General features: G+C 36.8%; 1 protein-coding gene across 2 annotated transcripts in view; it reads left to right on the top strand.

Moving 5' to 3' along the window:
* Positions 1-13,749, top strand: part of PREX2 (phosphatidylinositol-3,4,5-trisphosphate dependent Rac exchange factor 2) — a 171,664-nt gene that overhangs the window by 54,164 nt on the left and 103,751 nt on the right. For both annotated transcript variants that reach the window (XM_041464435.1, XM_041464434.1), the window contains exons 8-10: positions 3,745-3,878; positions 5,994-6,097; positions 13,051-13,200. In XM_041464435.1, coding sequence (XP_041320369.1) covers positions 3,745-3,878; positions 5,994-6,097; positions 13,051-13,200 — 388 coding nt within the window. The remainder of the gene's footprint in view (positions 1-3,744; positions 3,879-5,993; positions 6,098-13,050; positions 13,201-13,749) is intronic.

Below are 13,749 nucleotides of genomic sequence, written 5' to 3'. Positions count from 1 at the left end.
GGAGAATGGCTCAGCAGCTCCAGGAGTCTGTCAGTAAAATTTGCGTGGATGTTTCAGTGAGAGAAGAAAAAATAAAATTGTTGCATTTGTTGTAAGCTGGAAGCTGAACAACCCAATATGAGTCATAGGCCAACTTAGTGACAGTGGCATGGGGTATTCTGTTCCTTTCCATTCCAAATATTACTTGTTGATGTGATTCCATACCATCAAGTAATATCTTACCCAAGATATAATCTCTCCTTCCAGTGAGTTTTTTTTTTTTTTTTCATATGGTCATGGTAGCCCACATTTCAGATCTCTCACCTGAGCTGTTTCCTTAGTTGGAATCATAGGTGTCTGACTGACAGCCAAAGGTTCTCAGAAGCCATTTACACCTAAATAGCCAGCAGGCTCCAAGATTTGATGGGCTTTTAATTTCCATACCAGCTATCCTCAAAGGGCACAGAGTGTTTGGTTGGGGTGCTACCCACAGAAGAGGATTGCTGTACAGTCTTTAGTGACCCAGTAGGACAGATGGAGGCAAAAGTAGTCTAGATTCACAGTATAGGGTTGCAGGTTGTTTTTTCCCCCAACTGAATTATTTATGTGATTTGTTCCAAGATGATTAAAATAGGTTTATTTTTGCAATACATGGCATTTTGGAATTGACTGATTCAAAAAACACTGGTTTCACTGAAAATAGCCCATGATTTCTACTTGCAGCTACTTTAAATATACAGAAGCATGAATAGCATAGTAGTAGTGATTTTACATTTAGGTTGAGCAACTCTGTCATCTCCTTTTACAAGCATTGAGTTTAAATGTCCGTGAAAACTTTGAAATAGCAAGTTGCTTTTCAAGTTCAGGTTGCTCATATTGGAAATTCCTGTGGTAGTTTGAGTGTGAACGCTTAATGAAAACACATTTGTATCAGAAGGTTTTGTAAATACATGTTCCAAAAATATTGTAGGTAGTGTAGTTCAGTTTTAGCTGTGCAGCAGAAAGTCTCACCTGCTTCTGGGATGAGGGTGACCCCTCATATGTTACTGCAGCCTTGACCCTTCCCCCATGAGAGGGACAGCTTGGAGCTGGATAACTGAATTGTCCTACTGGGCTGGGTATCAGCTGTAGCTCGGTGCTCCTGGTGAGAACCCATGGGAGGGTTAAGGTGTAGCTCCATCCTTCAGGAAAACTTGTTATGGTTGTCAGCCATTTGAATTGCGTGGTAGGTATGGCAGTGCTTGTGTGTGTTCTCTGCTTCATCCTTCCTCAGGCATGTTTTTCATCTCTAAGGGATGTGGTGGAGAGCCATACTCAGCCCAGATGTAGAAACAGCAGTGCTTTCGTACAATGTGCCCTTCCATTTTTCTCCATTTCAGCTCCATGCCCACCTAAAGTCTAGAAACAGGCAAGTCCTAAGTATTACACAGGCAGGGGAGTGACAGGGGATTTTTTTGCACTTGCACTGTTATGTAGGACAACAAGATGTGACTTCTGATCCTGTTTTATTATTCCCTTGGACTTCAGCAAATAAAACAGCCCTAACAAAATTCACTGACTTGCAACCACACCAGCATGGGTTGTGTTCTTGTCAGAAGGTATCTGAGAAGTGACTTTAACACTGTTCAGTCTTTGGATGAAATGTCTCAGAGGGAAAAAAGTACCTCTAGAACCTTGTTTTCATCACCTAGCAGTACATTTTACAAAGGGAACAAAATCAGGAGGATAACAAAGGGTAGTAATGTAGGACAGACAACCATCACTACCATACTGTCACATTAAACTTGAATCATGAATGAGGTGATTTTAAATAAGTCAGGTAGCCTGAATTATATATACTTAAAATATGTATTAAATGTGTTGTTTTGTGACAAGATGCTGGCACAGCAGTAGATCTTGTCAGGACTGTTGGGAAAAGGTTGTGTTTTTCTATACTGAAAATGAAATTCTTCAATAAGAAAAGACAAATTTTTTCATAAAATCCTTTCTATGAAAAGAATTCCATCCTTTTTTAGAAAGCTGAAACTTCTTGTGCAATTCTGAAGCCTTAAGCTGATATTTTTTGGCTTCCTTACAAAAAACTACAATTTTTCTGCCAAGTTGAAGTTTTGTGTAAAAACAAACCAAGACTCTTTAGAAAGTATCCAACCTTTTAAAATGCAAATTGTTAGTAAGTACTATTCCAGCAAATTTGAAACACAGAATAAGATATTGTTTACCCTTTAATACACAAAACCAATGAAATGGAATGGAAAAAAGTGACCTGTTTTTCTGTAATTATAGTCAACAAGCATTACACACAGCCCTAATTTATGCCTAATTTATATCACTAAGTGTGCTTTTAAAATGTTTCAGTGTTTGATTTTGAATAAAACTGTAAAATTAGCATGCTGGTACTGATGCTGTCTTAGGAAGGGAAATATGCTGTAGTGGCTATAGGTGACATTCATTGTTGGCTTGTTTGATCCTGAATGGAAGCAGTAGTGGTTAGTTAATACAGATCCTGAAGTGGCTTTGCTTAGAGACCTGGATTGTGTTCCAGTGTGATGGTTGTGCAATCTCACTTATCTCTGTAAACAGACTGCATTCTCCTTAGGACAGTCTGAGCTATTGCTCAACAGTCACAGCTGTGACATACAAAGGATGGACAGTAGGATGAAGAACTGTGAGAGCAGAATATGTGATCGCTTCTTGGCTCTTAATTGAATCCATTTTTCTTTGGACTACTGTGGTTAGATCAAGAAGAGGAAGTAACTGCAGCTCTCACATGCCTAAACCATTCAGAACATGTGTAGATGACAGGAGAGTCCTGGCTTATTGCAGGTTTTCCAAGCTGGCTTTGACTCCCTCAAGTCAGGAAACTCTTCAAACCCGGGGTGTGTGCTTGATGCAGCCAGCACAATAGATAATAAAATTATCAATAGACTTGCATGTCTGAGTGGACATGGACGTGGACAGCAGCTCTGTCCCACAGGAGTGTGATTTTTCAGGCTAGCAAAATGCACCTCTGAATTCAAGGTAGGGCTTCCTTGAGAGGTAAATTTCTCTTTACAAGACGTAGAAGTGCCATGAATTTTTCATATATTTTTTTACAATATTTTCCTTTGTTAAAGTTGCTTCTCTTTCATTAAATTTTATGAAAATGCCTGATGGCCTTTTCACATGATTAATCTGTCTTGAAGCAAAAATGAGGCATGGGAAGTTTGATCCAAAACATCTAAACCTTACCAGAATTCCGATGTCTTTGGAGTAGGTTAGGAGGAAGTATACTAGACAGTCCTAGCTGTACATGCCACTCTTAGATTTGCCCAAGTTTTATATCTTGGTGGTTTTTAATTTTTGTTTCTGTGCTTAGCCTAATCTAGTGTAGAATTATCTACCTTTAGTGATGTTCAGGTCCCAGGTTGCTTCAGCTTCCAGTTACATCATGGCATAGATTATGTCTTGTAATGCCCCATTTTCAGACATTTCTGAATAAAGTTACTGAGGATAGGAGGTATTGGATAAAGTTGGCCTGATTTTCTGGTGAGGTCTTTGCACAAAAGTAATATAATTTGGAAACTTTTTGTGATTAAACTGTATCTATTCACAAAGCTAGTGCTAAACATCGTGACAGATTATTACATAATTACAATGCAATAAATTATCATGACTTCTTTCTAGAGAATTGTTATGCTTGTGAGTTTGTAAAAGAAACTTTTCCTTAGTTGATGCAAAGTACTTAAGTTCTTACTAAAAGAGTAATCTCTTTCCACTCAATTTTAGGGGTCCAACATCACAGACACGTGTACAGAAATGCTGCGAAGTGGACTACTACTGAAAATTTCAGCAGGAAATATCCAAGAGAGGATATTTTTTCTTTTTGATAATCTTCTGGTCTACTGCAAAAAAAAGCACAGGTAAGTTATTACTTTCAAAAAGAATGTGTTTTTCTCACAGTAGAGCTAATCATGAGTATGCTATTTCATAAGAACAACAGCATCAAAGTTGGCATTTTTAGAAGAAACTTATCAACGAAAGAGAATTATTTAATTCAAGCAATTGGAAAAAAATGATATGGGTGCAGAATCCTAGTGGTGAAGTGTGGAGAAAAAGAATCTGTCTTGTCAGCCTTTCACGGCAGGTTATATGTGGTGGCCTCACTCTCTTCTAGGAAGTGTAAACAGTCTGAATTTTTAGTTCAAACAGATGAGTGTTGTAGCTTGTGCAATAAAATTAGTCTACAGATTCAAGAGTTTCATGCCTTATATTTGTAATCAGGGAAAACATCTAGAAAGCTGCTGCTTGCTGCATTCCAAAGAGCAATTCCCTTAGTTCAGCAACAAGCTTCTGTAGATAATGTTGTGAGGAATAAGGGTTCTCCTATGTGCATATATCCCTCTTGATGCTCAAATTTGTCTCTTTAATCCAGAAGTTGTTTTAGAGTGGCCACTAAAGACATATTTAGATAGATAGGGTAGATATCTGGGAAGATATTGGTACATCTTCTTTTAAAAATTTCTGATATTTGTTGTAGTTTATTGTCCAGCAATTACAAGTAAGTTGCTGGTTGCATAGTATCTTTTCAGCTGTCCTCCACTAAGTTGCATATTTTTGTAGCCATATTCTCAATAAAATGCACTATTGGATGAAAATCTCAAAATGCATGAAAGGTTTTGGTCTGTGGTTTCTTTAGTTTCAAACAATCATGTCCTTGGCTGATACCATGGTGGCATCTGCAGATATAGGAGTAACTCAATTTAGAATATAATTTCAAAGTTTAAGATGATTAATTAAGATGATTTAATTTATTATTTCCAGCAAGATACTTTAAATATTGATTGGCAAGTATGTAAAGAGAGAAATTGTATTTTGGTAATTTTACAAAAATTGCCTTGCATTTATGGTATGAGATATTTTATTGTAATTTTTAACCATCCTTTTGTGGCAGAGTTGTGTAAACATGGCATGCCATATTTGGGTTTACAGTTTTAAAACTCAGTTGAGCTATTTGATTTACTCATTCTGGAAAGGGGAAACAGGTAGTACTGAAACTTTATGCTTTATGCTGGGTTTGCTTTCTTTGTATTTTTTAATGTGTTACTCAATTTTTGAATGATAAATTTATGGGGTAGTAGAATTATTCGTAAGAGAGTAGTGAAGTAGTTATTGAGAGGCAGGTAATTTTCTGGAAATTAGTCCCTCTTTGGAGTGGATGAAGGTCAAAATTCAGGAGATCCTTATTTCTTAGGAACTGACCTTTGTTTGAGATACAGTATTAATTATAATCATAGGCAAATATGGATAGACTAATCCCTGGCTTATCTGAGGTGTGAAAAGCTGTCTAGAACTGGGGTTCTCCAAAGGCATTGGCTTCACTGGGAACAGTTACAGCAATGCAAGGTGCTTTGGAACATATTGCAGTAAAACTGCCACGAACTTCAGCAATCTTTAATTGCAAACTTGGTTAACCCTTACGTTAGGAAGGAAAGATGTTGTCTTCATTCTTCCCTACATAAATCCCACTTATGATGCTAACATACGTAGGTCAGGATTTCTATCCAAAGATAGAAATCTTTGGACTCTCATTTCAGACAGAAATCTTTTGGATTCTCTCAATTAAATCTGCTCATTTAATTTTTTTCAGTCACACTATCCCCATGCTGAATTTCTAGACTAACAGGAAGACCACATCAGTTAGGAGGAAAGGCTCTCTTTTTTGTCTTGGATGGCATATAGATATAGACATGTAGACAACAGCATATAGATACTAAAGTGTTGGAGCAGAGCCTTTACAGAATGGGACTTCCCTGATGAGCTCTCATTCAGTCAGGAATTTGCAGCTGACTCTTACCAGCCATAACATCTTTGCATTTCCTTCAGCAGCGCCCCATTCAGCAGCGGTTTCCACAGTCCAGTTGCACAGGTACTAAGGTGTTGTGATCCTTACAGTGGTCTCCAAATGCTGCATGTACAGGTAGCAGTGTAGAAACATGGAAGAAGGGAGTGGATGACCTCATCTGCTCTTTTTTCAGGAGATTGAAGAACAGCAAAGCATCTACAGATGGCCACCGCTACCTTTTCCGGGGCAGAATAAACACGGAAGTGATGGAAGTGGAGAATGTAGATGATGGAACAGGTGAGTATATTTGTGTGGCTCATTTAAAGAGCCATCTTTTGAGGTGTTGAAATCAAATGCAGCTCCATGATTTCTTTGAGACTGGAGAATGGTCCTTGTATTTAGGAAGAAAGAGGAAGATGCTACTTTAAAAGCACTATCTATTAATATCAAAATTCTGCTTCTGTGACATATCCTTGCTTTCATCCATTGCTAGCTGGGCAGCCATAGACGACTATATTAGGCTTACATGAACAGAGTAATAAAATAAGGTGACATTTATTGCTCAACTGAAATTACATGTTTAACCTCACTTTATGGCATTCCAGCACTCTTAAAAGGACTTACCCTTAGGTGCATGGTATATTTATAACAGCAAGTGGAGAACCAGCCTCTATTGGGATGAAACAATGTAAATGCTTAAATTGTAACATAAGGAAGGTTTTTAAAAATGTCTTTAGGGATATAAGCCATAAGATTACTTGAAATTTTTTTGACATACAACAGTAAAGTGAAAACCCAAGGTATTCTTAGACATGTCAATTTTTGTTTTAGAAACTTGAGTTTAACCTTTGAGCTTAAAAATAATTACCTTTTCTTTTGCAATTAAAAAATATTTTGGGCTTTTTTAATGTAAAGCTAGAAAAAAAAGTGGTATGTGAAACTTGCAGTGGCATTGCAAATATGTAAGTCTGGAGGGAATTTCTGTGAATTATATATTGCTTTTCCTGATATTTTAAAATAGTGTTAGATTTGTCCTCTACTATGGATTCCAAGCATTTCTCAGTGTAATTTTGTTCTAAAATTGAGCATTAATAACAATAAATTTACTTCTAAGTAAGCTTCATAGGAATTGAGTATTTCTTTAAAATAATTATTTTTTTTTCTGTTCTCAAGTTTCTTGTGTTCAGAATAGTTTGCTCACTTCTTGTTTTACAGAGTAGACAGTAGAACTCACTGGGAGAAAAAATTGACTATTGTTCTTATTGCAACAAAATAGTTTATTGGAAGGCTCTTTCCTCCATCTCGTATTTTAAAGTCTTTCAACCTTTTTTAATGTGTTGTGTGTTTATTTTATTATTTCTTATTTTATAATTTTTTTTCCTTTGGATTTTGTTTTTTGATCAGTTTGCTTATGTCTTTTGTCATTCACATTCAATTTTATAAAGAATTTACATTAATAAATGCTCGGAATTCATGACTAAAGTGTCTAGAGCTGAAATTTTACCAGTGCCAGAATAATTACTGCAGTGCTGCAACGTGGGATGTCTGCTACTAATCCCAGGATTGTTTGGCTTTTCTGAGAGCATTATTTTTCAGTCTTTTCATTTGTGTTCAAGAAGACCAGAGCAGAGTGTTTTGTGCAGTACTGGTGCCTAACCCATTATATTTTATACTGTATTAATGTCTGAGAGTAGGACTGATAATTACTTTCTTTTCTGTGATGAGTTTTATCTTACCATTTGTACAATTTGTTATATATTCAGAATTCACATCTTGTTCCCCAAAGCTCTTACAATGCTTCTTGACTTGGTTCCATGAGCAATGTTGCCACTGAACCATTTAAGCTATTAATGAAAATGGTGAAAAATGCTGAACATAAGGTAGAGCACTGTGGTGTCACACTTGATTCATTGTCTTTGCTTACCAGACAGATTTTTGTAAGAACTCCTTGACATCTGTTTTGGGTTATGTCCTTCACCAGGCCCACTGATTTAGTTGGTGATTTCAAACTATCTATGTGTACAATGCAGTGAATTTCTTCAAGCCTCTTTGAGCTAAATATATTTTATTCAATATTCTTCACCCTGCCATTCCCCTTTTCCAGCCTGTATCACTGCCCAATGTTTAGCTTTATTTGTATAAAATCTCAGTGGTTTGTTTATGCAAAAAAGAGAGTTGATTATTTCAGTCTTTCCTGTCATGTACTGACTTCCTTTCATTTCTTTTTGTTCATCTTCCTAAATGTGCTTTAGAAATACAAGGCAGTTTCCCTGTTTGCATCATATCACTTTCTAAGACAGCATCTCTTTGCTTCTAAGTGTTAACATTACAGTGTCCAGAGGATTATACCCACCATCTTCTTCCTGATGAATATTCCAAGAATTCTGTAACTATTCATCTTTAACTGACTCCTCCCTACATGCTGTTCTGCATTTAGTGTTGGCTTTAGGAAATGTTTCTTTGATCCTCTGTCTGTCCTACCTTTCTTCATTTACTTGTTCTAGCTATTCAATCCTTGCTCTTTTTCACACTGTTCATTTTCCTTCCTGCCTGTTTGTTTTCTTCCTCAATGAATCTTCAATTATAATGTGGCTAAGTGCAAATAGTCTTCCTCTATGCAGACACCAGTTGTCTAATTTCCTTCAGCCCCAAGAAATTTTGCTACTGTCCCTATTTCCTATAGCTTTGTACCCAGTCCTGGTGGGTTCATGCTTCCTTCCCCCTTGCTCTCTGAGCCCTATCAGATCTAGTCACTTTTATATACACATTATTTCCAGGATCCATACTCCTTTCCACACTTATGTGACATCATTAACGGTTTAGTTAGTCTGATTTCTAACTTACAAGAGTTGGTGGATGCTCAGTCCCTGGAAGCATTTGAAGTCAGGTTGAGTGGAGCTCTGAGCAGCCTGATCTAGCTGAAAATGTTCCTGCTTATTGCAGGTTATTTCCTGGGGTCCTTCCAACCCAAATCATGCTATTATTTTTTTTTACCTACATTTTTTCCTTATCACCACATTTTCTGCTTTTCCCATTTCAGTTTATCCAATATCCTAAGATTTATTTTTCCTTGTAATTGCTGCTATTTCATCCCTCCTTTCTGTGGTTCTCTTTGGAATGTGGAAATTTCTGTGTTAATTCCCTGGCCTGTGACATATTTCTGCCTTTTTCTTGTCACCCTCTCCTTTTTTTTTATTTAACTCTACCTGCTCTTTTCCTTCCTTGTGAGACTTCTGTATTCCCTCTCTTCACACAGATATTTTTTCTTTCACTCAGTCATAATGTCCTTCTTTAACCTTTGTCTGTCCTGCTTTCTTTACTGTTCTCATTTGTTACACCCAGATGTCTTGTTTCTCATCGCTGTAGTCATCCATGTTTGAGCTGTAGCCCGGTACTGTTCTGCTGTTTTCTTTTCATCTCATTGCATTCCCAAGAGGAGTAATACGGTTGTCCCAGTGTCACTCCCATTAGCTTTGCATGTGCTTTTTTTTGTATTGTATTATTTTATTCTCTTTAATCTTTTATTACCTATCACTTTCTGTAATTCCTAATTTACAGTGGAAGCTTTGGGTGCAGAGTGCTTGTATTTAATCATATCTGTGCAAGACTCCTTGTCATGCACTCACTTCAGATGGATCTCTTTAAAGACATTGAAGACTATTCAGTCTAGATGATACTTCCACAGTTCCTTACTGCACATTTTGGGATCCCCTGCTCACTTTATATAAGGAAACATGGAGCTCCAGGGAGCAGGGCAACTGAGAGTGTTTGCTCCCAGCATTGATAGATGTAGGAACGTAATCTTTGTTGTTTGTGAGTAGAAGCATAGAAATAGCAAAACAGATCCCCAGTGTGGCTTATTATCATGCTAATGACATGCCTACAGAAATTAACAAAGCTTTTTCTGAAAAGCAATTTTTCTTTGATGAAATTAGGCCTTGGCTGAGTAGTACAGTTGGTGTCAGCTTTCTTTTTTTTTTTGTTTCAGCACCATGAAGCACTCTGTTTTTTCTTGATTGCACTGATTAAAGTGGAATGCATATTACTTATCAGGGCCAACTATATATGATCTTAAAATAATGTGGCTACACAAGTATTAGAAATGTGGTTTTATGGTAATCATATTCTTTTTTCTGTACCAGTTCCTAAAATTCACTTTTAAGAGAAAAATACATTTCTAAAGGCATTCATCAGCCATTAAATGAATGGTATTTAGTTTATGAAAAAAAACACTTGAGACTTAGGAAATACCAGATTTATGTTTGCTTCTAGTATAGTAGTTCTGTCCTCTCTAGTTTTGAACTGAGGCATGATATAGAAAAAATGTGACACGATAAAAGTAGCTGGAAACTGCATCAAAAAATACACATGGAGGGTGGCAGTTGATATTGTGCAGAAATTATTTCCTTGGCATTTCTGAGCATTGATGCTCCTAAGAACCTCTAAGAAATGTAAAAGTACTTCAGTACAGAGACTGCTGTTTATTTTTTTTAAGGGAAGAAGAAAATTCTTTTGTATATGGCTGCAACAAATTGCTTCTTATTCATCACTCAAAGATAGGAGTCTCGAATTTTGGACAATATATTGCAGTTCAAATTACAAGCTTTAATGTATTACCAAGTCACATTAGAAGATGATGTCATCTTTCATCACCTTTCCTAGGGAAGTTGTCCGTTTAATGATTTGTTGATCCTGCTCATTCAGACTTTGCATGGGGCAAACGGCAGGCTCGTGCTCTTCTTCCTTCTGTAACCATTATGTCAGGTTTTGAAATTCTTTGTTTAGCCTGGCTGCCAGCTGTGATTGCATTGATGTGAAGAGTGTGCAGATGTGCAGAGCATCTGGGCAGTCAGGACACACGCACCTCCTGGCTGGCCGGCAGCTCTTGACCAGATTTTGCCCCATAGCCAGGTCAGAGAAGGTAGGAGTTCATATGGGATGACAGTGTAATGCTGAACTGCTCTTGACTATGGATATTGGGTGTACTGGAAAGAAAAAATTGCTCATGGAAGCCTTGGAGAATTGTAGGAATTGCTTCCCTTCATGAGGAGTGTGAAGAGCAAGGGAGAAAGCAGACGTGTTGCAGTTGGAGGCAGTGGCTGAAGTCCAAGTGGGCATCACAGCAGCGTGTTACTATAGCAAAGCTGGACAACAGCTACATGGACAACAGTTCCATGTTTTCATCCACCTGAGCTCAGAGCTGTCTTGTATACATTAGGCAGTCATAATACCTAGCTTGGTGATTGGGCCTTTCCCAGAGTTCTGTGAGTTTGTGGTGGAGTGAGGTGAGTGTGTTCAAACAGCTAGAGTACTCCTGGCCCTTACAGTTACAAATCCTAAGATCCAAGGAAACTGCATATTTAAAAGTCATCTCTCTATTGAGAGATTCAAGTGTCTGGACACACCTTTTTTTTTTTTTTCTGAATTAAGCTACTAAGTTTACACCAAATTTTTGTCCAAAGTAGGGCAATCTGAATCCATTTGTGAGTCTGAGCCCTCATTTTTGATTTTGTTTTTGTCCACAGTTTTTAACAGCTATGGTTCAGTGAACCAGTAATCATTTCCCTACACAACATGTCTTGTGATGATAGACATATAGTAACAAAGACCACAAGAAAATTATGACCCTGTATTTTTAGATGTATTCACCTCCAACTTAATAAATAAACAAAGGAATCTTAACTTCCTCCAGTAGTGTTTCTGTCTGAGACTTATTCCTTGTCCATGACTTTTGGGTCTGATTTTCTAAGAGTACATGAATAATATGACGGGTAATTTTCAAGAAACAATGTTTTTAAAGAAACAAAGGATACTATGCGTAGGCTATGCAAATAAAAATACGATAAATAGCTGAGTGGCATAAACATGATGTTGGGAAAATAACTTCATTTTCCCCCTGTCATAGACTTGCTTGCACTTTTTTGACGTGCTTTGAGTACTAGAAAGTTTTGTTGGTTTAGAAATTAGCCCTCAGTCTCATGATTTTCTAGTAGTTCCTGACATTTCTCAGCCCAGTACACAAAGCTTGGCTGCTTTCCATCTAATTAAAATGCAAAGTTATTGAAAGGATACTAGCACGTCTGCTGAGATTTATGATAAATCTTAGCAAGCATTTCAGCAAGGGTTTCAGTTTCAGAAAATCTCATCTCATCATAAAAATAGGGCTGAAAAAGTATTTACTAAATGAAAAGCTGTGTAGTTATTGAACTAGTTCAGGGTTGGCCTTAGGACTTTTTTGCCACTTAATGAAAGTTTGTGGTGAGAAAATATTGACCTTTGATTTTTCTTAATGTTTTGTATTGTAGTTGCTTGCTCTACTTTTTTAGTCTGTGAGTTTGTTCTATGAAAAAAAGATCATTTCTTATCATAAGGCATTTATCCCTCACAATTTTTTCCCCAGGAAATGCATGTAATCCTAGTGAAGGATAGTTAGGGGATTAGTTTGGAATTTTTGAATGAGATGTATGGATGAGCATGGTAAAATCAATTGCTATTGAGGTAAATATAGAGTAATAAATAGTAAATAATTTGATTTCTATAGCATTGATATTTTTACATGTTACGTGTCAGGAGTTCTAGTTATCTAAGAACATCAGCAACCCCTACCTCTCGTAATGTGCCCATCAAACATGAGGCTGTTATGAACATATTTCAGGAATTTTGCATTTAGTTTTAGATCAGAAATATTTTTATTATATTCCAGTTTGTTTAAAATAGTTAATGTAGCTATTTGCTTATTCAGGTAACCCGTAAAGATTCACCAAATATCTGTGCTTTGATTACTTGTGACATTGAAATTGTATTTCCCCCCCTGTATATTTAGTCCTTTTTTACACTTAATAGTAAATCAAATCAGTCACCATAGCAACTCAGTATTTTAAGGGGGAAAAGAACATTGCTGCTTGTTTAAGGAATTATTTATTTCAGTTTAACACAAAAGTACTCCAAAGTATCATTATCTTTTCTTTTAATAGGACTCTGCCTGTTTTAGTGTCAACTTTATACCTTCTTCCATATGCTAGGCAAATCTCTGTTACACTTTACAAAGGACACTGTTTACTAAAATTAAAACTACTGTTTATTTAGTTATAACATAGTTCACAGTGGCACAGATAACTTTCAATTTATTTTTATTCTTCTGTATTTTCTGGGCTTTTATGTGTGGTGATAAGTTTTTAGTAATTGTGGCAACTATTGCTATTGCTTTTTTTAAGAGTTGGTGCTCTTTAAGCAATTTTATCTATTCCCAGCTGACTACCACAGCAGTGGCCACACTGTTATTAATGGCTGGAAGATCCACAACACAGCAAAGAATAAATGGTTTGTATGCATGGCAAAAACCCCTGAAGAGAAGCAAGAATGGCTGGAAGCTATTTTGAAAGAGCGAGAGAGAAGAAAAGGTAGGTCAATAAACTTCCTTGTGTTGCTCTGCCAGAAAGCCATGCTGTATTTTTATCTTGAGACATAAAGCAAAACCAGCTGGTAGGCAAACTTGTCATGTCAGGTTCAGCTGAAGATATAAGAATACCAGTCTGGGAAAAATGAATCAAACTAGTACTGGGAAGGGCATAATGTCGTGAATCATATATGCTGGTATTGAGAAATGGGGAGATGATTTAATCTGTGATTTTACAGCTTATCCTCAACCAGTATAAATTGTCATAAACTCATTGAGGCCTGTGTATTATCATGGTTTGTGGTATCTGAGGGTCTATCCTAAATGCCTTGTGGGATTTGTATGCACTGATTTCCTTTGTGACTGGCCATTGGAATCACTGAAATGAGGAGGCTTTTTGTGTTGGATCTTAATGTTGATGATCCAAACTGAAATGGTACACAACACATTAACAACTCCATCTTGGATGTATTGCCTCCTACCCAAGAAAGTAATCACCATTTCCAATCACCTTTGGAAAACTACTTCCTTTCTGAGTAACTGAATTAAGGTG

Source organism: Pyrgilauda ruficollis, unplaced genomic scaffold, assembly GCF_017590135.1.
Source record: "Pyrgilauda ruficollis isolate IOZ18807 unplaced genomic scaffold, ASM1759013v1 scaffold18, whole genome shotgun sequence".
NCBI lineage: Eukaryota > Metazoa > Chordata > Aves > Passeriformes > Passeridae > Pyrgilauda > Pyrgilauda ruficollis.
This window is presented reverse-complemented; position numbering and strand designations above follow the sequence as displayed.